This window comes from Cyclopterus lumpus, chromosome 21, assembly GCF_009769545.1.
Source record: "Cyclopterus lumpus isolate fCycLum1 chromosome 21, fCycLum1.pri, whole genome shotgun sequence".
Classification (NCBI taxonomy): domain Eukaryota; kingdom Metazoa; phylum Chordata; class Actinopteri; order Perciformes; family Cyclopteridae; genus Cyclopterus; species Cyclopterus lumpus.
The window spans coordinates 8128322-8150578 of record NC_046986.1 but is presented as its reverse complement, the minus strand read 5'-3'; the positions used below and the strand labels follow the sequence as shown (position 1 = coordinate 8150578).

Sequence of the window (22257 nt, the reverse complement as noted above, 5' to 3'; positions counted from 1 at the left end):
TATGTATTATTTTGTTATTGTTGTTGTTTGTTTTCTTTCCTACGTAGAACATTGGGACTACAATCTAAATATCGTTGTGCACACATGACAAATACACACCTTTGTAAAGGTGTCACATCTGTAGATACACACAAACGTCCCACTCGCAGATGTCAGCCGGAGCGCCGTGGGAGCGTCAGTACGTCATCGCGTTTGACGTAGCGTCACACCCCGGAAGTGATACAGGCGATACTGTCAACTGGCTTCGCGCTCAGGGCTCGCGAGTAGAAATGAACCCACGTCTGAAAAACAGTTCTGTGTATTTTCACAGGCGAGAACTGGACTGACGTTTTATCCACGGTAAGGTGATGAAGACAGTTTTGGGAAACTAGCTGCTTTAAATATGCGGTTAAATATGAACAGAGGCTGTTAGCTTGATGCTAAGGTTGGATGAAATGTAAACAACGTCAATGGAAGCGTTGGTGAATAGTCCACTTACGTTACACCAGCTAACGTTAGTCCAGTTGTAAAGACGTGGTTCGCGCGAGCTCGACTGTCTGAACGTATGTGAACCGATAGCAAGTTAAAGGGACAAGTCACACGCTCAGAGAAAAGCTGCTACACCCAGTAGTGAAATGACACTAAACCACAACCTATGACGTTTGATAAACTCAACAATCAATAATAATCAATTTGAGAAGAAAAAAAAACAGGCTGAAGACAACAATATAGAATCTGTAATGACATTTAATAGAGAAAAACAAGCCAATACTCACATTTAAGAATTTGAAAATGGGGAATGACGACAATTCTTGTTAAGAAATCACTTGTGTTATTAATCAATTGTCAACATTTTTGGTGAATAATTTTATCGTTTTGGCACAACATATTTTTTTACTCATTTATTTCATTATCAAAATACTTTTGTCACAAGTTAATCCTGCTGTTTACCAACTAATCAATGAATAAACGCATGTTTTCAGTGAGGTGCACAGCCACACAAGGTAGCTACCATGGGCCAACGGAGGAGATCACGAGCTGTGACTAACCCTTCAACTTCGGGAGTCTCTGGAGCTCCTACACAGGTTGCCGAGGTCCCCAGCAGGAAGCACAACATCTGCATGGTGTCCGACTTCTTCTATCCAAATATGGGAGGAGTAGAAAGTCACATTTACCAGCTATCTCAGTGTTTGATTGAAAAGGGACACAAGGTGGTAATTGTCACGCATGCCTATGGCAGGAGGAAGGGCGTCAGACACCTGACCAACGGACTGAAGGTCTACTACCTCCCCCTGCAGGTGATGTACAATCAGTCCACAGCCACAACTTGCTTCCACAGTCTCCCACTGATGCGCTGTGTGTTTGTAAGGGAACGCATCACTGTGGTGCATGCGCACAGCTCATTCTCCGCCATGGGCCATGATGCACTGTTCCACGCCAAGACCATGGGCCTTAACACGGTATATGACTTATGTGCCAGGTATCAAAATCATTATGCTGCCCATAATCTGCTGACATGAACCTAAAGCGTGTTATCATTTCCAGGTGTTCACTGACCACTCACTCTTCGGCTTTGCTGATGTGAGCTCTGTGTTGACCAACAAGCTTCTGACTGTGTCGCTGTGCGACACCAACCACACTGTGTGCGTGTCGTACACCAGTAAGGAGAACACAGTGCTCCGTGCAGCACTCAACCCAGAGATAGTGTCTGTTATTCCCAACGCTGTTGACCCTACGGACTTCACCCCCGACCCCTCCCAGCGCCCAGACGACAAGATCACTATTGTTGTGGTCAGCCGTCTTGTGTACCGCAAAGGTACAGAGAAGCTGTTGTCAGACATTTTAGCTTTTAAGTTCATATTTATGCTGGACAATGGGTGCTGCAGAATGTCATGGTGAAAAAGACACTGCCCTTTTGTGTTCAAGCCCTCATGTTGGTACATTCACACCTAAATATCTCTTCCAGTTCCATGGAACTGGATGGTATTAAAGTGGTTTTATTAGCCAATGTTCAAACACTCAAATATCAATATTGGTATCAGCTACACATATTCAGCATTGGTTATGCTATAATTGGCATTAATTAAGTATTGTATCATAATTTTTTAAGCAAGTGTTCACAATCTCTTCCTCCTCAAGGAATCGATCTTCTCGGTGGAATAATCCCGGAGCTCTGCCTTAAACATCCAGATCTGCACTTTCTGATTGGTGGAGAGGGACCGAAGAGACTCGTGCTGGAAGAAGTGAGAGAGAAATACCAACTACATGACAGGTACTGCTGGAGGAAGTTTTTTATGATAGGGGTGTACCACTTAAACCTCTTTTAGGACATGCTCTCTGTAATAACATAAAATGACACCACTTTACATGCAACGTTGTGTTAAATATCGGGTATTACTGTTGCAGTAGCCACGTTTTATGAACAGAGAGTTGACAACACTGTCAACATATATTGCACTAGTGCCGATAGCTCTGAAACTCTGCCTTTGTTGCTGCACAGAGTGTCGTTTGCTTGTCTGGATGTGTATAATCCAAGAGAGAGAAACATAACTTTGATTTTAAGACTTACAGTTCAAAGGTTACAGGCCAAAACATAAAGTATGTTGTAATAGCGACACAATACAATTTGCACCACACTTACTTACACACATACTTGCCCCATTACAAATTGTAAATTTATCTAAAGTCTTCCACACACGACCAAATGTAACTCCTGTTTCCAGGTTAATTGAAATGCTCGCTTGCACTTCAGCTCATAAACTTTGTCTTTACCTGTCGCCATTTTATCGTGAGTAGCCAATCGGTTCTGTGCATGTGCAACTCTCAACAGAGATGAGACTATAGTGAAGTCTCTCTCTCCTTAGCTACTTCCATCTTGAGCTCTGGAAAATATTATGTGTTTTTTTTACCACTTGCCCAATCAGGCAAGAAAGATGCTAGATTTACATGACATTTTAGTTGCCCTTTTCTAATCCTTACTGTTGAGCCCTAGAAGGTGATATTATTTGTGCCTCACTCCTTTTGAATTGGGTCACGTCAGGGTCCGTCTGCTCGGGGCGTTGGAGCATAACGATGTGCGTGGAGTTCTGGTGCAGGGTCACATCTTCCTCAACACGTCTCTCACTGAAGCGTTCTGCATGGCCATTGTAGAAGGAGCCAGCTGTGGATTGCAGGTGTGTTGTGCATTCATACAGTAGTTTAAGGATAGGGAATTATAAGAGAGTCTTTTTTAGTAAATTGATCATTAAAATCACCACGTCTCGTTGGATTGATGAGATGATCTTAACACTTTTGGCTATTCGAGGTGCAATGTTTCCTATATCTCAGAAATAAATGTGCAAGCTACATTTCCTGTGTTTACATTTACTTTCTCCCTCTCTTTGAGTCTCTCACTCCCTGTTTCAGAGAAATGTTCTTTCATTAGATGCTGCAACAGTTATTATTCTGTCCTGAATGTTCTGCTTAAATTCATTTCGCAACACAAAGCTTCTACAATTTATCAAATGTGTAAAACATGTTTCAATTATTTACTGCCAAATGGTTCCGAAACGGTAACAAAAGAAGCGTTTCCTAATTTCAAACCAACCAGCTTTACAAAAAAAAAAAACGCCTTTCAACTGAATAGAATTGGCTTGACACAGCTGAAGATTTTGAAGTGTTCTTGTCACAGATTTCCTGTGGGTGTGTGCATGTAGGTGGCCGCTCAACTCGATCTCATGGCACTGCTTCAAAACGTTTTTTACACTTTATAATGGGAGAAATGGGTCCGTTTGTGGCACAAAAGCAGCCATAGGTAATAGTTTCTATTATCTAACATTCACATAGAATTCAGTAAAAAATCCCTCACGGACTGGTGAATCAATGTTAGGTATAAAACTCACTTTTTTTACTTCCGTATGTTTATATAAAATCCAGTTGTTGCTTTATTTTTCAGGTGGTTAGCACTCGTGTCGGGGGCATTCCTGAGGTGTTGCCCGAGGACTTGATTACCTTGTGCGAGCCTACTGTGCGGGCGTTGTGTGCCGGTCTAGAGACGGTCATAGCCCGGCAGCGTTCAGGGACCGTCGGCTCGCCCGCCTCTATCCATGCTCGTGTGCAAAACCTCTACACGTGGAGAAACGTTGCCGAGAGGACTGAAAAGGTAGTTTCACGAACACCAGAACCCGCTGTTTCATCCAACTGCATTCTGTTAGTACATCTGCATGTAGTTACAACCTTTTTGTTTCAGCTTTTATTCTTTTACAGCTACAGCTGAAAGCTTTAGTTTTTGTATGTTAAAATTAAATGTTTGGTTTAATGAGAGGGTATGCTGTGACTAACTGGTTTACAGTCATCTTAAATGTATTTAATGTTACGATAGTTAAAGAAACACATCTGTCTGCCATGTTTACTACAGCCGATAATGGCATTTTGAGCCTGGTCGGGATGTCAGTATGTGGGAGTTTAAAATGGAATATTGACTAAAACTGAAGCGGACACAAAGCAGCTTTCTGAATGACTCAGTTTCCGCAGAAGAACAGTTAACTATTTGACATCTGAAAATTGGCTTCTCGCAACAGAATATGCACAAATACACGCTGACGTTATCAAGCAACTGCATCTCGTATCACTAATACAGTTACAGTAAGAAAGCCATGCCTTCCTAATAAGATGCGGTGTAGCAATCTGATTACTGCCCCGATGAATGTTCACATAGAAACGGTAACCAGGTTACTGCAGTGCATGTTTCCCGTGTAATCTGGTTTTCTCCTGTGCGAGTAAATCTGCCGATGGTTCACACAGCTGAGAGCTTCACGCTTACGGATCCTCGGTGACTGATTGCTGTGTTCCCCCCGTGTTCCTCCCAGGTGTACGACCGCGTGGCCGGGGAGGAGGTGCTTCCCCTGGACAGACGTTTGCGGAGACTGAGGGCTCACTGCGGCCCCGTGGCCGGCTCCATCTTTGCGTTTGTGGCTGTTCTAGACTTTCTGTTCCTGCTGCTTCTGCAGTGGTGGGCGCCGGATCGGAACATGGACGTTGCCGTGGATGCCACCGGCCCTCGCGGACTGTGGAGTTGGGAGCCGTGCGGTGAAGCCGGAGCTCATTCTGAAAGTGCCACGAAGCGAGCGGCGGAACCAAAAACGTCAACGCTGTGATCGCCCCCCCGTGCCTCGCTAACATGGAGCGTAGGTTCTCTTTGTGGTGCCACCTGACATTTTGAAATATGGCTGCTGAATGTGCTCGTGGTAACCCCGGACATTGTTTACATTTACTAATCAAAAGGGACCTCTTGTGAAAGCATTTGATCTAAGACTTGGAATTAGTTATTTTTATATTTAATTATTAAAATGAATACCTGTGGCACTCCTTTGAGCTTCAATAAGCACTTTTTTGTTACACTCCGTAAAGATGGAGCTGAACAGAGGGAGTAAAGGGCTGGTTACTGTCTTCTTACTGGGAAACAAGGTGGCAGGAAGCTACTCTGTTTGATTGCTTTATTTGGAACGAGGGTTTTGTTGGTCATATTCACTGTTTGTGCAAAGCCGTAAGTAGATGAGAGCATTTATCTGATTTTTTAAAACATGAATGCCACTCTGTTGTTTAATAATATGAGATGTTTCATATTTATAAAACACACAACGTTTTTTTTCAGGCGATCATGTGACCTCCTTGCCAGTCCACTAAAATAAAGCGTTCTTTCTCATATTTCATCTGCTTTCACATGTCGTCTTATTTAGACCGTCTACAGCGTCGTAGCAGTTTCATCTTTCTAAAGACCATCACATATGTGGAGAAACATCATTTTACAATAGAGACCGCTCCGTGGAATGAAGAGTGATGGTTAGCTGTGAAACGGCAGGCGGTAGAGATGGGGTGGCAACAATGGGGATTTGCGGAGCGTCGTGATTGGAGGTTGAACATTATATTATAGAGCATCAATATCCTGCCTGCAAAAATGACTTCATGTGGAGAGAGATAAAAACAGAAAAATATAAGACTTTGTTATGTGTTTAAAGTGTCACAGGTGCCTACATGTAGAGCTTATTTCCAGTCAATTCTTTGATTTGTCAGTAATTGTAAACAAATATTTTAGGGGCTTTAAATATGTTATACCAGAAGATGGATAACTCTCCACCAACACCCAGATATATTTTACACTGAAACTTCTCCACGCTTGTCGTCCCTTTCCCTTGTAGCTGTTTGCATGCAGAGTTTTTAGTGCTTAAGTGAAGGTGTATCACCAGTACAGGCCCTTCCATTGTTATGCATATACTGTGTAGACTATATCCATGGTCTGGGACAAGGGTGGGCGGGAGGTGGCAATGTGGGGGAGGTGGGGGAGGTGGCCAAGGACCCAGATAAGAAAGGGAGGAAGGCCGACTTAAGGTCTGCGCATTCACCTAGACGAGTTGACTCCTGGACGGTCTTTGAGGAGTTGTCTGTTGTTTCATTTTCACGATGGCTGCTGTTCAAACAGAGGTTCCCCTGTGCTCACAGCCTTGGCAGAGGCCCCTGTACATCTACGGGGGGTTGGCATGCAACTCACTGATGGCTGGTAAGTTTTGTCTTTGTCTTTTTTGAGCTCTTTCAGCTCATTCTGGTTGTGTCACGGTAGTATACGAGTAACAACTGGATTACTCCTCTACATGTACAAATCTTCTGGTCAGTGTGGTATGAGATAAGTGTCCTTATTTGAACTTTGCATGTAAACACTGTTCACTGGGTTAAATGTGTGTATTGTTCAGTGAGTTTGATGGTTGGGGTGACCCTGAGAAACTGGATAAACATCTATTTAAATGAGGTCATCTTAACATTACAATGAACACAGAGCAGGATCACAGGATACACATCTGTGTATTTTCTGAAGGGAGACATTCCTGATCTTATTCTCTTGTGTCTCAGACTTCTGGTCGGACAGAACTCCTCTCCACGAGGCCGCCTACCAAGGGAGGCTGCTGCAAATAAGAAGCCTCATCGTTCAGGTGAGCTTGGTTTTTTTTCCCCTGATGTGTGCACACGATGCACAGCACACGGTCATGGGTGTATCTGACAGTGTGATCCTCTCTCTCATCTCCCCTGCAGGGCTTCCATGTAGACACGCTCACCATGGACAGAGTGTCTCCTCTCCACGAAGCTTGCCTCGGTGGACATTATGCGTGTGCCAAGTTCCTGCTGGACAATGGTGCAAATGTAAGAACATTGTATTTTCAGTTTAAAGGACAGGTGTGTTTTTACGCTGTTTATGATTATTTTAGGAATGATAAAATGGGACATATTTGAGAAACATCAGGATGCAGATGAGTAAACATTTTGGGGAATCATAAAATAGACAATTACAGCTTTAACCTACTTTAGACAACAAAGTTGTGAATAGAGTAAAATGTTATTGTGTCACCTTTTAAATGCATCAGAAACCAATTGATTTTGAAAGGAAGAATATAGATACACGATAGTAAGGATTCTGCTTCCTTTTGTATGACTAGTTTGACTCAGACATGTAAAACCATCCTCAAACATATTGAGTCATAAAAAATAAAAAGAATGTATTGTATTCATCCATTCCATTATCCAAAACGCTTATCCTATTTAGGCTCACGGGGGCGCTAGAGCCGATCCCAGCTGGACAGGTTGCCAGTTTACATATAGAGACAGACACATATTCACACTCACATTCACACCTACGGGTAGTTTAGAGCCTCCAATCAACCTGAGCTGCATGTCTGGACTGTGGGAGGAAGCTGGAGAACCCGGAGGGAACCCACACTGCCACGGGGAGGGAACATGCAAACTCCACACAGAAGGACTACCCAGGGTCGGGGATCGAACCCTGGACCCTCTTGCTGTGAAGTCAGTTCTAGCCACAACGCCAACAGGCAGCCCTTAATTCATCCATTTGACTGGATTTGTGAAAAAGACATTGTTAAAAAAATATATTTTTAAAAAGGAACTCCACTCACATCAATGACTATTTACAGGTCTGAATGAGAACTACTGCACAAAGTTATATAAGGCATTTTGTGGCCTTAAAGGGAGCTGCCAAAATGTGAGAGATGTTTCACTTGAGTCAGCATTAGTTTATGACTGCAAGTTTGAAAATTAATCTGGGAGTGTGATGTTGTTGAGTATAGAGAGAAGCAAGATTAACCGCTCCTTGTCTCTGCTAGCGAGGCTACATTAGCCACCACTAGCACACATATACTGTATACCAGAAGTGGAAGCAGTCATCATAGACTTCTATACACTCAGACTTGTTTTTGCAACCAGAGGCGTCGCCCCCTGCTGGTCATTAGAGAGAATGCAAGTTCTAAGACACTTCTGCATCGGCAGAACTGGAGTTTGCCGCCTGCGAGCACAAATAAATCAAATCTCTGAAAGAAGTGTCAGAGGTTGGGTTGCATTGTGGGTAACGGTTTTGACATATTTTCATTTGATATCTCCCCGTAGGTGGAGATGGTATCAACAGATGGCGCCACGCCTCTGTTCAACTCTTGCAGCAGCGGGAGTGCTGCGTGTGTCCGGCTCATGTTGCAGCGCAGCGCCTCCATCCACACCCCCCACCTGCTGGCATCACCCGTCCACGAGGCTGCGAAGAAAGGTAAGTGGGCAAAGTGTAAAGACACGGATGTGTCGGCGCACAGATCCTGATGTTTGTTTCTCCGTCAGGTCACAGAGAGTGTCTGGAGCTGCTGCTGTCGTATGGGGCGGACATCGACATGGAGCTCCCCGTGGTGGGGACGCCGCTGTATTCTGCCTGCATGGCCCGGGCTGCAGCCTGCGTCCGGCTGCTGCTACACTCAGGTAATGTAATCTGTAATATGGAGTGAAAACATTATTTTTTTTAATCCCCTCAAGTGCCTTGTTTTGGTTTCACTGCAGATTTATAACAATTATACAAATACAAATTATATTTACAGAGCACCTTTCAAGATGGGCTACTTTCATAAAATATCCGAGACAATAAATCAAACATTAGAGAGTCTATCATTGTCTTCTCTGTATCTATTAGTGCTACAGGGTGTTTAACCATTTCTGTGTCTGTGCACCTGTAGGAGCAGCCGTACGAATCGGGTGTGGGCAGGACAGTCCTCTACATGCTGCAGTTCGAGGAGGAGGACCCAACGTTGTGGATATTCTTCTGGACTTTGGGGCCGATGAGTGTTGTAGGAACGCGGAGGGAAAGACTCCTCTGGATCTGTCGTCGGCAAACAGCGCAGTGAGAGTCGGACTGCAGAAAAAAGGTACACGTTGTGGACATTCACGCGAGTTACACAAACCCATTTGATTTACTTAAAGGTATACCAACAACACTACTTTCTCTGCCCAGGTCCGTGCTCTCTGTCTCAGCTCTGTCGGTTCTGTATTCGCCAAAGTCTGGGAAGGAGTCGTCTCCACAGAGCCTCTGGCCTCTCCCTCCCTCACAGCATGAAGGACTTTCTCCTCTACCAATGAGCCACGTCTCTGCCCTGCTACTGAGGCTCTTTGAGTTGTCCTTCACACTTGTAAAGTGAAAAAAAGACATCCAAACTCAGAGAAACAGGACTTAGAAACTTTAATGTATCAGGTATTTTTATACTTTTAATGAAGTGTTTACCATTTCGTGTCCATGGATTTTACATTATTCCCAAAAAAATTTGCAACGGGGATCTCTGGGAAGTCTGTCTACAGGTGTCGCATAGTGGGCTACTACTGCATGTAGAACATGTTGTGGTTCCAGAGGGAGTTGTGTGGAATCTGGCTTGTTGCCTCCAGTGATGTCACGTGTGTCATTTGAAGGCTATAAGTTTGAAAATGTTTTTGAAAATGAGCTTACTTGACCTCTGTAGCCTGCTCCTCATCTCTGTTGAGCTGGTGAGCCTACAACAAGTTGTCATCACATACGGGATGCGTGGTCAGGACCCATGGCGTCACTTTCTAATGCACCGGGTAGCCCGGCGTGTCCAACTGTGACGCTCCACTACATTAACGTCGAGGCTACAAAAACACCTCCTACGGTTTAGGAAAAAAACATTGTGGTTTGGGCTTAAAATGAAGTAAAACATACACAACGTAACACAAATATGCGGAACACGTGACTTCTGAATTATGGGACACAAACACCGATCCCAAACATTAGTCTCCTGGTTGAAATTCCCATGTGTGTTTGACCCGTCCACCTCTCCCTGCTTGTTTCTTTGTTTGTACTACGTCATTACACTTCCAGAGCATTTTCTCTGAGTGTCTAATAATAAAAAAACAACGCAGATGGGTTAGCATTGTAGTTAAATTCTGTAGATATATACGGTGTAAATATCTGTATCCACTTTGAGTAAATACTGTATTTTGTCAAAAGTATGTTAAACAGATTATTGTAATGTTGTATTCTTAGTCATCGACATGTGTTTGTCCACTAACTGCAGCTGCACTGCACCGTTTCTCACTGTTATTACGTAAATGGACTTAAGGGGAGTTGTGTTTTTATTCAGCAGTGAGTATTTTATTGTTTTCTCCGTCTTAATTGGCTCCTAATTCCACAGACACCGTCTGATCGTTACCTGGAGTCAGTACTCTGATTTGTGTGGGCCGTAGCTGTTGCTTTGAATGTTTATATTGTGGTCTGTGAACAGTAATGTAGAGTCATTTACAGTCATGTACCCTAATGTGCAGCAGGACTTGTGCAATCATTTGAGGACTCGCAAAGGGGAGTTTCTTCTGCATTGCTACTACTGATATACCTGCACACATGTGCGTCTGTCCTCTGCACCAATAAAATCCACTGAACTGAGCATCCTCTCTGCCCACAGTCTTTGACCAGTATACTATTTCATAGCCGACAACTTGGTCAGATTTCTTCAAAGGTCACAGCTTTTAATACACCATCAGTCAAAAGAGTGATCAACTGACTTTAAATAAGAAAATCAACATACCTAAAAAAACATTTAGTCACATTTGTTTTTACACAATAGGTTTAAAACAAACAAAGACCTGTTCGGGAATAAGCCCAGATTGTGTAGCACGGTCAAATATGATACATTTGATTGCAAGTAGATGTGAAATGTGAAAAGCAGCAAAACAGAAATTATCTGATGGACTGAGGGACGGAGTGAGTTTTGAAGGCGGCGCTGCTGAAGGGGAATTAATTTCCAGTCTTCAAATGCCACCCCCGAAAGGTCACCTCTACAGAGCCCTGAACAACGTGGTTTGATCTGATGCAACGTGACGTGTCTTCACCTAAACAGGCAAAAGAAAAAGCCTCGGCCTTCAGCAAAAGTTCTGAAATTCTGTATGTTGTAATTCCGTGTGTTTGTTTGTGCGCGCGTTGATGGATTTCCCTGCTGCTTGCGACTGGAGTCAGCGGACACCTGTGACAAAGTATTTCATTTTGTACAAAGCGACCTCTGGAGGTATTGAAAACAGAGGGCGCGTTAGATTAAACAATAACGGGTGTTGACCTTTTCACATGTGGGTTTATACCGAGGGTGCAGGTTAAATGCAAAGAGACGGTCTAATGCAATAACATTCATAATTCCTCCGTTTTGAGCACCATTCACTTCACGTGTTGCCCCGTGTTGAAAGGTCAGATATGCAGCAGTCTTTCCCTCTGCAGAGAGATTGATTCAAATCAATTCAGATCTTTTTTTTAGTTTTATTTAGTTTTAACAGCTAAAAGTTCACAATCACAAAAACCTCTCCTAAAAGTGACGACCAGAGGAGACGATGAACTGAACATAAATAACATATTCATGGTGAAGACGACACAAAACACACCGCACATTATTCACATTATTGTCATGTGACTACACCGTTAAACTGATATCACCAATATAGTATTACATAACATTACATTACATGTCATTTAGCTGACGCTTTTATCCAAAGCAACTTACAATCATGTTACATTCATACACTGTAGACACAGCTAGAGCTTAAAGCATGAGTCATTCAACACAAAAATGAATCAGTAATAGTTTCAATAATATTCCATGTACTTTATCAATAAACAAGTCTCAAGGTTTACAGCTGTGCCGCTCGGTGTGTTTACTAGTCAATATGATAACATGCTAATATTCAGCAGGGGATGTTTACCTTGTTCATCATCTAAACTTAGCATGTTAGCATGCTAACGGTGGAGGTCGGATGGGAGTATCATTATTTTTGTAAAAAAATTTAAATGTTGTAACCTGAAGATGGCGATAGTTGAAACATCAGAGAATCACCAAAGTTAGTACAATTTATTATGAGGGTGGCACAAATGTCTGGACCAAATATCATGGTAATTCATCCAGGTTTTTTTTTTAGATGTGTCCAACAGCAAGCCTGGGTAAGAATAATACATATTTACAGTTTTCTGCTTTTATATGTTTCGTATCACTGTGAAATGAACATTTTGTGTTTTATTTTTTTTTGACTATTGGTTGCTTTGAGTTTTGAAAACTTAAATGTTGTAGAGGACTAAACAATGAATTGCTTATTCACAAAAATAATATTTGAATAAATATTTCAAATAAGTTTTAGTTGCAGTCCATTACACAATAAACAAACCTAGAAATTAACAAATGGTTGCTAATACTTATACATACAGACGATTCTAATAACTTGACATTTGACAAACATTTTATAATAACACTTCTACTAGAACAGCGGATGCGCAGAACATTAAAACCTCAAATGTCTGAGGAACCTTCTGCTTTATTTCCAGCAGTAGTCATCGTTTTTGTTAATCATGGCACAGTAAATATGCATAATAAAGCTAATGTCTGGGTTTTCATGCATGTTTCTACTGCAAAATACAGTTTACAAATATATTTTCCTGTCAGGAAACAAATATTCCAGTTTTTCCCATTTACTTTTTTTGAAAACAAGAAGTTAAAATCTCAATACAATTAGTTTGTTGTTGACCATAGATCTCATACATTCAAACAAATTGCCCGTGTTAAATTGTCTACAATTTGCCCAATAACCACTTGCACGTCGAACTGATGAACTGATTCTCAGTGAAATTGTTTTTGCCCTTCACAACTTCTAAACATTCTTTCATCATTTGAGCCATCATATGCAAATTGGTCCATTCATGTTATCGCAATCTGTCAGCGATACATGTATAAATCATAAATGTGTACAAAATGGTTTTACCAACAGTGAGGAGGGGACAATTTGTTGTTGTTTACTGAACTGTTAAATATGTCAATTTGTGGCAAATGTTCTTTTGGGAACTTACATGAAGGATCAAAGGTAAATGTTCTGTTTACAGGTCACGTAACACATTGCTATACAAATACATGTAGGTGGATAGATAGATAGATAGATAGATAGATAGATAGATAGATAGATAGATAGACTTTATTCATCCCCAGGGGGGAATTTGTTTGAAGCAGCAGCAGGCATGTTTACAATATATATAATACAATAAAATAAAATAGCAGGGCATATTACATTACATTTAAGAATTTAAATAATAAAGAAAATAAAAAAAGTAAAATATGCATATCCTTGTTCTGTGCACTACAGTGGCTTCCAGGTGCTTATTGCGTGATTTTTACGATAGGTGTACGGGATGACTTGACAATAAGGCAGACATGATTGTAACATTCCGGATGACCAAATCAGAGGTAAACATGTGATGAAGTTAATAGAAACACAGACGCTTTCAGACGGTGGTGATGTTGGTGCTGCCGCTGCTCTGACTGTGCAGGCGTCTGGGAGAAGAGCAGCACAGGAGCTGCTTGTTGAAGTGTTTCCTGAAGCTTTGGCTCATCAGGTAGAGGGCAAACGGGTTCACGCAGGAGTTGGCGAAGGCCAATATGCGGGCGCTCACGCTGGCGATGAAGTGGCCCAGCGAAGTGTCCACCTGGTCGTAGTGGTAGGAGCGGTACAGGTAGATCACATGACTGGGCAGCCAGCAGACGGCGAACAAGCCGACGAACACCAGCACGGTTTTGGCCAGACGCTTTCTGGACTTGATCTGACCGAAGAGGGAGGAAGAGATCAGCTTCTACAAGTGTACACATTCATTCATGGTTCCCAGAGGATGCATCCTAATGATCTCGAAGATCCTTTTCCCCTACAGCACCTTTCCAATGGTGTCTTCACTGCTAGCAAAACGCCTCCCAATTTTACAACAAATTAGGAAAATGTGATGCTAGTTTTGTGTTTGATGCTTGTTAAAAATATATGACATTGCGATCAGTATCGGCTGTACTGCTAATTAGCAATTAATTTGTCTCGATACCAAGTAAGTTAAATACATATTTAGAAAGTGGTCTATAAAGAACACTGTAAATAAGATGAATCCATTTAAAGGACCCTGCAATCTGACCTGTTTCTGGAGGTGCAGGTGTCCTTCAGCGGGGAGGTCCACGGAGCTCCGGATCAGACTGCGAGCGATGAAGTAGTAGTACACAGATATGACGAAGAGGGGGATGATGTAGAAGATGAAGAAGGAGGCGGTCGAGTGGATTTTCTGATGCATCTCTCCGGCGTGGGGGAAGGGCGCGCAGGTCACAAACGTCTCATTGGTGTGGCCGGTGGTGAAGGTGTGCAGGTCGGAGAAGACGGCTTCGGGAACGGCCAGAGTCAGAGAGAGCAGCCAGATGGCCCCCGCTCGGGAACAGAAGCTGAGTGTAGCTCTGGACCTGTGGGTGTCCAGAGGTCTGACGATTGCTTTGTACCTGAACAGAGAAGAACTTGTTTTGCCACTGTGTGGAAGGACTGATCCTCTCAGGATGAACTGAATTCTAGCTTCAGGCAACGGCAGAAAAATATGGTATTGTGTTGTGTGACCGATGAGCTTCAGTACCTTTTTTTGACCGTAGATTATAGAGCTGAGAAAAATTAAATTAGGCTTTGAATGAAAATGAAACCAGGAACCGCCGTAGATAATATTAGCTATAGGATGAGTGATCATGGAGGACGGTTTGTTATTCTCAACCGTTAAATATGTGGGTTGTTTTGCTCCCAGAAGCTAAGAGCTGCTGAACGTACTGAGAGCTTTTGGCACATTTTAGGACAACAACAAAAACAGTATATCTTGTGGATTCTTCAGTATTTCTACATTTTGCTACTTTTATATACATTCAGTCTGGAGAAGGAGCAGCATCCACACCGTCATGTCGGGAAATAAATTACAATTGAATTGTTAAATAGGAGAGAGCGAGGTCCGATACTCTTTTACTCAAAGTAACCTTCAATTACTCACAGACTACTTAAACTGTAATGAAAATAATTTGATCCCCGGACAGATTGTGGTGTCTGCTAACGACGTATCAATACAGGAAAGGCACAATGTTGTTAATTGTACAAGGAAAGTAACAGTTGGGAAAAATAAAGAATCATTTAAATTGAAAAAAAACTAAATTTCAGTCTAAATTTAAACACCTTAAAAACTCCTGTTCACATATTTCTTCGAGAAAAAGAAAACAGTTTTTTCTGTCTTCCCATTCTTCGTTTCTCAGTATGTAGCAAGCTGACTATCTTGATTATCTACAGCTGACTATAACTAAATATAGGTTGCCTGTCAGCGGTGCTAATTATGTCATTAATACCAATCTATAGCTATAAATCGAGGGTAAATGCATTCATCAGATGAGCATAATATGATCAGGGGGCAGCAATGGGTTTCTGTGTGGCAGCTACTTGAGAAAACATTCACTCAGTGACACACAGTGGGACTTATTAAACCTTGTTTATTTGTAACAAAGTAGGAACAATAAACAACACTTCCACAACCATCCATGGAGAGCATACAAATGTGCTACAACTATAGGATCAAGAGATTGGCCAGAAAATAAGCTTTTCAAAAAGCAGCCTATGACAGAGATTAAAAAAATAAATAATATAGGTCAAGAAAAATAACCAAAATTGGAAAAAAAAGAAAAGGTCTCCATTTTGAGGTTAAAATGTCCATTCTGAGGATGTGCATGTGTTTCACCCAGCATTGGGATGGATTGTTGGAAGAACATAAGTGCCATATTTTATAAAAGCGTTAATATTGTATACACCTTGTATATGTAATCGTATCTCTGTTTTTAGGTTTGTTTTGTGACATCTGCCTCTCGGGACTACAGGTGAAAAATAGCCTCTTGGCTAACACATTTACAGAAATGTTTTTTATTAATGTGCACTGTCCCTTATCAAATAAACCAAAGTGATATGTCCATTCAATCTAAAGAAACTTCATGTTTAACACTTTTTTTTTTTTTTAAAAGCATGCCCAGACTGCGTGAGAGCACCTACCGGTCAGCGGAGAGCACAGTGAGGGTGAACACGGAGATCCCCACTGAGGTGAGCTGGATGAACGGGATCACTTTGCATCCAACCCGGCCAAAGAGCCACTTGTCCACCAGGTACCGGCTGGCGTCCACCGGGGCGCAGGTCACCAGCAGCAGCGCGTCCCCCACAGCCAAGCTGGACAGGAACAAGTTGGGCACCGTGCGCATGGACTTCACCGTCAGACACGTCCTCAGTAACGTGACGTTTCCCACCAGGCCCACGACGATGATGACCCCGTAGACCGCGGCGATCCAGATGCCCGGCAGCCAGACGTCGTAGTGGTGCTGCTCCCCCGAGGAGGCGTTGAGAAGCACGACTGCGCTGTCCTCCGGGCTCATAGCGAGAGAGGACGGGTGCGTTCAACGGGAGCGTCTGCTGTACCCCGTGGTGCGTTTGGGGACCGACTTTATAAACTATGTGACCTTCTGCATGCTTGCTCGCGTCATTCCACGCGCTGCAGGCTGCACGTGGAGAGAGAGAGAGAGAGAGAGAGAGAGAGAGAGAGAGAGAGAGAGAGAGAAATGTCTACAGGGAATAGACAGATCTGTTTCTACCTCATTGTTGAGTTTGTGAATTATGAAATGACCCATTCGCGTGTCCTATTATAGTTACATTGTGTCTTTTGTGTCTTTTATTATGACAGTTGCACTGGAACTCTCTCCCCAAACTCATCCGAGACTGCGGTTCCATAATCACAAATCAAAACCCACCTGTTCAGACGTGCTTTTTAATGTGTGATTGTGTGCTCTACGTTCTTATTGTTTCTATTCATTGTAATTTTAATTATTCGTATTGTATAGCTTCTAGGATGTTTTAAATATGCTATGTAAAGTGTCTTTGATTACCTTGAAGAGCACTATATAAATTAAATGCATTATTATTATGATTATGATTATATCTTCAGCTGTCTCGGCCGCTGTTTTCACTTCAGTATTAACTAGAAGTCTCATCATAAAAAGCCTGATTATAGTCCCTAAGCCAGATCTGGAGTACTGAACATGAACACTGTTGATTTCACTGACTAACACACCCGGCATCATAATGTATTCCTCTGTTTCTATTCTGAACAATGTATATTTGGCATTTTGTGTCTTTGTAGTTGACAATGATCAGTGAAGTGAAACAGTATATGACCAGAATGACCCCTGACCTCCAGTGGTCACTTTAATTAAAAGAGGTCAAACCCATATTGTTTCATGTTCAAAATGTCTCAAACCTATACTTTGTTAAAGGTCCCTGCTTCCCACTGGAGATATGTTTACTGGTGCATCAAAATCATTTTCTAATATAAATGCTAATTGAGTTTTCCTGTATCAAAGCTTTAGATAACACGGATGAAATTATGCTTCTCGAAACATGACTTAAACCAATTTGAATGTACAGACTCTTCTGTTGACAAAATGTGATTTCAAAGAACAAAATGGCTGCAGAGTCATTCTCAAAAGTATATTTCCTCCCCAAATGTGTTTTAACTTCTGAGAAAAAACGTCCTTCAAAGTAAAATGGCTACTTGGACTTGATGCTTTTATGTGAACTCACCAACATGAACATACTCTGAAAGCTGACACTTATTCAATTGCCTGCTATTTCAAGTATATAATACTTGATGGACCACGTTGAACCAAATTATTTTTTTCACAGCTCTGAATGCAACTGCATCCACTTGTGTTCTCCCTTCATCCCAAGACGACCTCCTCGCCCCCTCCCTCTGTTGTTATCACCCTCCGCGTCTTTCCATTTAAAAAATAAACACATGGAAAAGTCTTGGTTCAATTTGGATGCATTTTCTGTTTGTTTTTTTAACGGTCAAACATGTAATTAGTTCTATATTGATAAGATGACCTTTGCTTCCACGTTCATATGATCCCTTGACATTCATCCTCTTTTTGAATTGAATACAAACGTAAATTAATTAAAAAATGTGGCACAAGCTCAACTCAGATAACCATTTCAATCATCTTGGAAGTTATTAAAGCTGCATAGTGAACACGGCTGAAACCTGTTGCCTGTGATACGTCTGAATATCCCATGTGTTTGGTGGTTTTAAACAGAGTGATGCATCACGTTGTATTCTATGAGCTCTTTGTGTGTTTTGGTTCTGTGTAATGTACTTAAAGCATCTAAGTAAAAGAAAAATGTCCCCTGTGCCTGATACACTATCATTTTGACATTATTAGATGTTCGTATGGATCGATGTATAAGCAGTGTTACGGCTGTAACTGATTGAGGTGTTGCCAGTTTTAAGTTGTTAAAATACAGGTTTAGTCCAGATAGGTTATTTTGGTGTTATAATAAAGGCAACCCATGTGAGCTTTTATTCAGATGTGTAAATATGAGTATATTTGTTACTGGTTAAGAGTAAATAAAGATGAAACACAGCAAAGATCAAAGTTTCAGGTTCGCATAGCAAAGAAAAGCACTTTCAGGATGATTATAAAGTGAAGCAGAACAAAGTTAGAGAGGGTTTAGTAGAGAGTTCAGGCGAGGTCTCCAAAATGGGCATTTGGGCACATTTTTGCACCATCTGTGCCATTTGAACTTTCTCATGTACCGAACCATATATTTCACTTGTATATTACTTATGGTGTTCAATACATCCAAATACAGCAGTTTTGGGCTTAAAAAAAAAAGTCAAAGAATTAAAATGGAAACGTGCCGAGTGGGCTGACTCCTGAAAAAATTATGATTATAATATTTTAATTATTTTAATAATTCTTTTAGTTGGTGTTTGAGTTGTGTTGAAATTCATATAGCCCAGGTTATCTTGTTTAATTTCATGTGTAACATCAATATATTTTCTCATGACTATTTTTTATGTTTTACACAGTTTAACCATAAAGTGTCATAATGTTTCAATATCCCCCTATTTAAGGCTTGACTTTTCCTTCAGCACCACGGACAGCAGACAGCTGTCTTTGGCTTCTGTCGCCACCTGGTGGAGAATATGCTGAACAGCAAGCTGAGAGAATAAGAATGAGTTGATATTGAGTTGAGAAATGAGTTGTTCTTGTAGTGACACAGCTCTAAATACATGTTCCATGTTCATAGGCTACTGTCTACCACAGGGCTGTAATCTGGATTTGAGAAATACTGGGGTCATGAGGTCAAGCACCACCAGTGAAACCCCCCCCCCCCCTCACACCACCATAAGATTTTCAGCTAAAATATCTAAACGAATATTGGATGGATTGCCATGATATTTTAGTTTTAGTTTAAAACAGGCTCCTGATGAATGTCTACAGGATCCTGTTAGAAGGACTGTTTGTTTCCCGGATCGGCCGCAGTCATCTCTGTTCAAGAAGAAGAAGAAGAAGAAGAAGTCAGTGGAGGACTCCTTTACACAAATGTGTCTATCATTTGGATGTGATTGACCACATTGGAAACAGAAAATGCTTTGGGTAATGTTTTGGACATCATCATTAAGATGGTAAAAACGTCTTTTAATAATAACAACTCAAAATAGTTTCCTGAATGCTTACTAAGAATTTAAAAACTGTGTTTGTCTGTGTGCTGCATTTGCCATCCAAGCTTTCCACAAAAGATTGTAAAGGATTATTGTTCTAAATAAAATTTCCGGATGAACAATAAACATAAAGGTTTTTGTTTTCAATATAACTTCATCGTATTTAACTGCGTTGACAATATCTCATGTGATCTATGTGAAAAGCATTATCTTTTCAACATAAATTAGTTTATCGCTGACAAAACTCTATTTTATTGTGTTGTCATGTGTTTTATTTTTATTAAACAGCAGTGAAAGAAGAAAACATCATCTCATCAATTAAAATCTCTCATACAGCACATCTTGTCTTGGGTAAAGATCAAATAAAATATATCCATTTGAATTCATGTATTTAAGAAAATAGAATAAGTAGTTTACAGTATATTAGAATACAGTGCAAACGTGTTTAGTCGACCAAAACATAAAAGCAGAACATGCAACATATGAAACAAATGTGGTAACAAAACATCACAGAATAAACCATCACCATGTAATCGATAATACAAAGTACGATATACATTTTTCTATAAAACCCCAACTTATTCAATAATACATATCCATATTTGATAAAAACAAGTATAAGGTGATACATGTTTAAGTCAAAATTAAAAGGGCATACTTATGTTAATAAAATATCGCTTTTTTCTCACACGCACGATTTTCGGACAGTCCGCGAAACCCCCTCCGGAGAACGGTGTTACGGTTTAAGAAGCGACCGTGTTAACTGGCGACTTTGAACAAACGCGTCCGTTGTTGTCGTAGTTAAGACAGCTGTTGGAAATAGGAAGAGAACACGTAGCTGCCCTCATGAATGCCGCATTGTTTAATGTGTATAGTATATATTATTATTATATATGAGAGGGGTTGACACTTCATTACAAAATTAAACAAAGCGGCATTCACGAGGACCGCTATACGTGAAAAGTCGCCAGTTAACAGGGTCGCCTGTTAAACCGTAACACCGTTCAACGCGGAAATACCGCATTCGAAAGTTGTTTACGGTTACGGTTTCTCCAGCCTAAGCGCGTGACGTCCAGCCCCACATAATTCGGCGTGCATGGCGTAAATACAGCGTTAGATTTTCGGACACTTTCATGGGATTGAAGTCCGTGAAACCCCCTCCGGAGAACGGCCCCGGTCCCGTGCTGTGATCCCAAATGGCTCATGACGTCACACAGGAGCTGAATGGACAAGGCCAGGGGCAGCTTGTCAGTGCTGCTATGACAACGTCAGAGCATTCTCCACACAACAGCTCTCTCAGACAAACCTGCCATTTCCCAGCATGCAACGCACTATTAATATTAATAATAATAATAATAATAATATATCCTTTATTGATCCCCGTGGGTAAATTCTTCTCTGCATTGGACCCCTCCTGAACCCCCAGACACTGAACCCCCAGATTCAACATGAAACTATGGGGAGAGCGGGGATGGAACCGGAGACCTTGTGGTTACGGGACTCTCCCCACTGAACTACAGCCGACTAATGTGTGCACAACATTCAGTGGTGAGAAGTATGCTGATGCCATTGTAAAGCTACAGGAGGAATTTGATCACAGGTTTGCAGACTTCAAGACACACAGAGACACTTTTCAGATGTTTGCTGACCTTCTCCTTCGATGTGTAAGATGCCCTCCTGTGCTTCAGATGGAGGTCATGGACCTGCAGTGCAACTCTAAACTTAAAGCCAAGTTCAGGGAGGTGAGTGGACGAGCAGACAAGCCCCCACCTTCCCTGAGCTTTCCAGGATGTTCAAGCGGACCATGTGCCTTTCTGGGAGCACATATCTGTGTGAAAAGCTCTTCTTCCAACATGAACTTTAATAAGTCAAAGTACAGGTCCAAACTCACTGATGAGCATCTTCAAGCCAGACTGAGGGTCTCCACTGCTTCCTCTCTCAAGCCCAATGTGGCTCAGCTGTGTGAGAGGAAGCAATGCCAGGTCTGTGGCAGCAAGGAGAAGACAAGAGACGCCTGTCTGAAGAACCGTTCATGTTCTGAAGAACCTGTTCAACCGTTCATGTTCTGAAGAACTCGTTTATGTTCGTTCCTGTTCTGAAGAACCCGTTCAACTGTTCATGTTCGTTCTCAAGAACTCGTTCAACCGTTCCTGTTCTGAAGAACTCATTCCTGTTCGTTCCTGTTCTGAAGAACCCGTTCAACCGTTCATGTTCGTTCTGAAGAACTCGTTCCTGTTCTGAAGAACCCGTTCAACCGTTCATGTTCGTTCTGAAGAACTCGTTCATGTTCGTTCCTGTTCTGAAGAACCCGTTCATGTTCTGAATTGTTATTAATAAAGATTGAGAAGATTGGATAAGTTGTACTTTTTTTTTAATACTTGATCACCCAGACTCTAGCTCCAGCGGCCCCCAGGTAAATTGAGTTTGAGACCCCTGCTCTAGCCCAATTAGAACAATGAGTGGGGATTTGAGGGGTCTCAACTGCAGGAGGTCTCTTCTCACTGGGAGCCGCTTCTCGCGAGCACACGTCGCCTCCAGGAGACCGCAGCGCCTCGTGCGCCCCCCGCCGGCTCTCTCCGGAACAACACGCT

General features: G+C 41.8%; 3 protein-coding genes across 4 annotated transcripts; 2 read left to right on the top strand and 1 right to left on the bottom strand.

Moving 5' to 3' along the window:
* Window positions 1-205: 205 nt before the first annotated feature.
* On the top strand, window positions 206-5669 carry piga (phosphatidylinositol glycan anchor biosynthesis, class A). 2 transcript variants are annotated; one of them, XM_034562376.1, is made up of 8 exons: window positions 206-339; window positions 963-1190; window positions 1278-1439; window positions 1525-1795; window positions 2119-2251; window positions 3020-3152; window positions 3914-4120; window positions 4827-5669. In XM_034562376.1, exons 2-8 carry the CDS (start codon window positions 993-995, stop codon window positions 5112-5114), a joined length of 1392 nt encoding a protein of 463 aa, XP_034418267.1. In that variant the 5' UTR covers window positions 206-339; window positions 963-992; the 3' UTR covers window positions 5115-5669. The 2 variants fall into 2 exon arrangements, with proteins under 2 accessions (XP_034418267.1, XP_034418266.1); XM_034562375.1 differs by having other exon boundaries at window positions 963-1439.
* A 657-nt stretch (window positions 5670-6326) lies between these two features.
* asb11 (ankyrin repeat and SOCS box containing 11) lies at window positions 6327-10721 on the top strand. The gene is made up of 7 exons (XM_034561674.1): window positions 6327-6514; window positions 6862-6941; window positions 7042-7149; window positions 8404-8554; window positions 8623-8757; window positions 9009-9197; window positions 9284-10721. The coding sequence occupies exons 1-7, from the start codon at window positions 6418-6420 to the stop codon at window positions 9406-9408; spliced, it is 885 nt and encodes a 294-aa protein (XP_034417565.1). The 5' UTR covers window positions 6327-6417; the 3' UTR covers window positions 9409-10721.
* Window positions 10722-13582: 2861 nt separating this feature from the next.
* Window positions 13583-16559, bottom strand: LOC117750559 (gastrin-releasing peptide receptor-like; the record flags this gene model as incomplete). Its single annotated transcript, XM_034561823.1, has 3 exons — window positions 13583-13897; window positions 14252-14603; window positions 16168-16559. Coding segments are annotated over 3 exons (1059 nt in total), but the record flags the coding sequence as incomplete, so codon positions are not given.
* Window positions 16560-22257: the final 5698 nt, after the last annotated feature.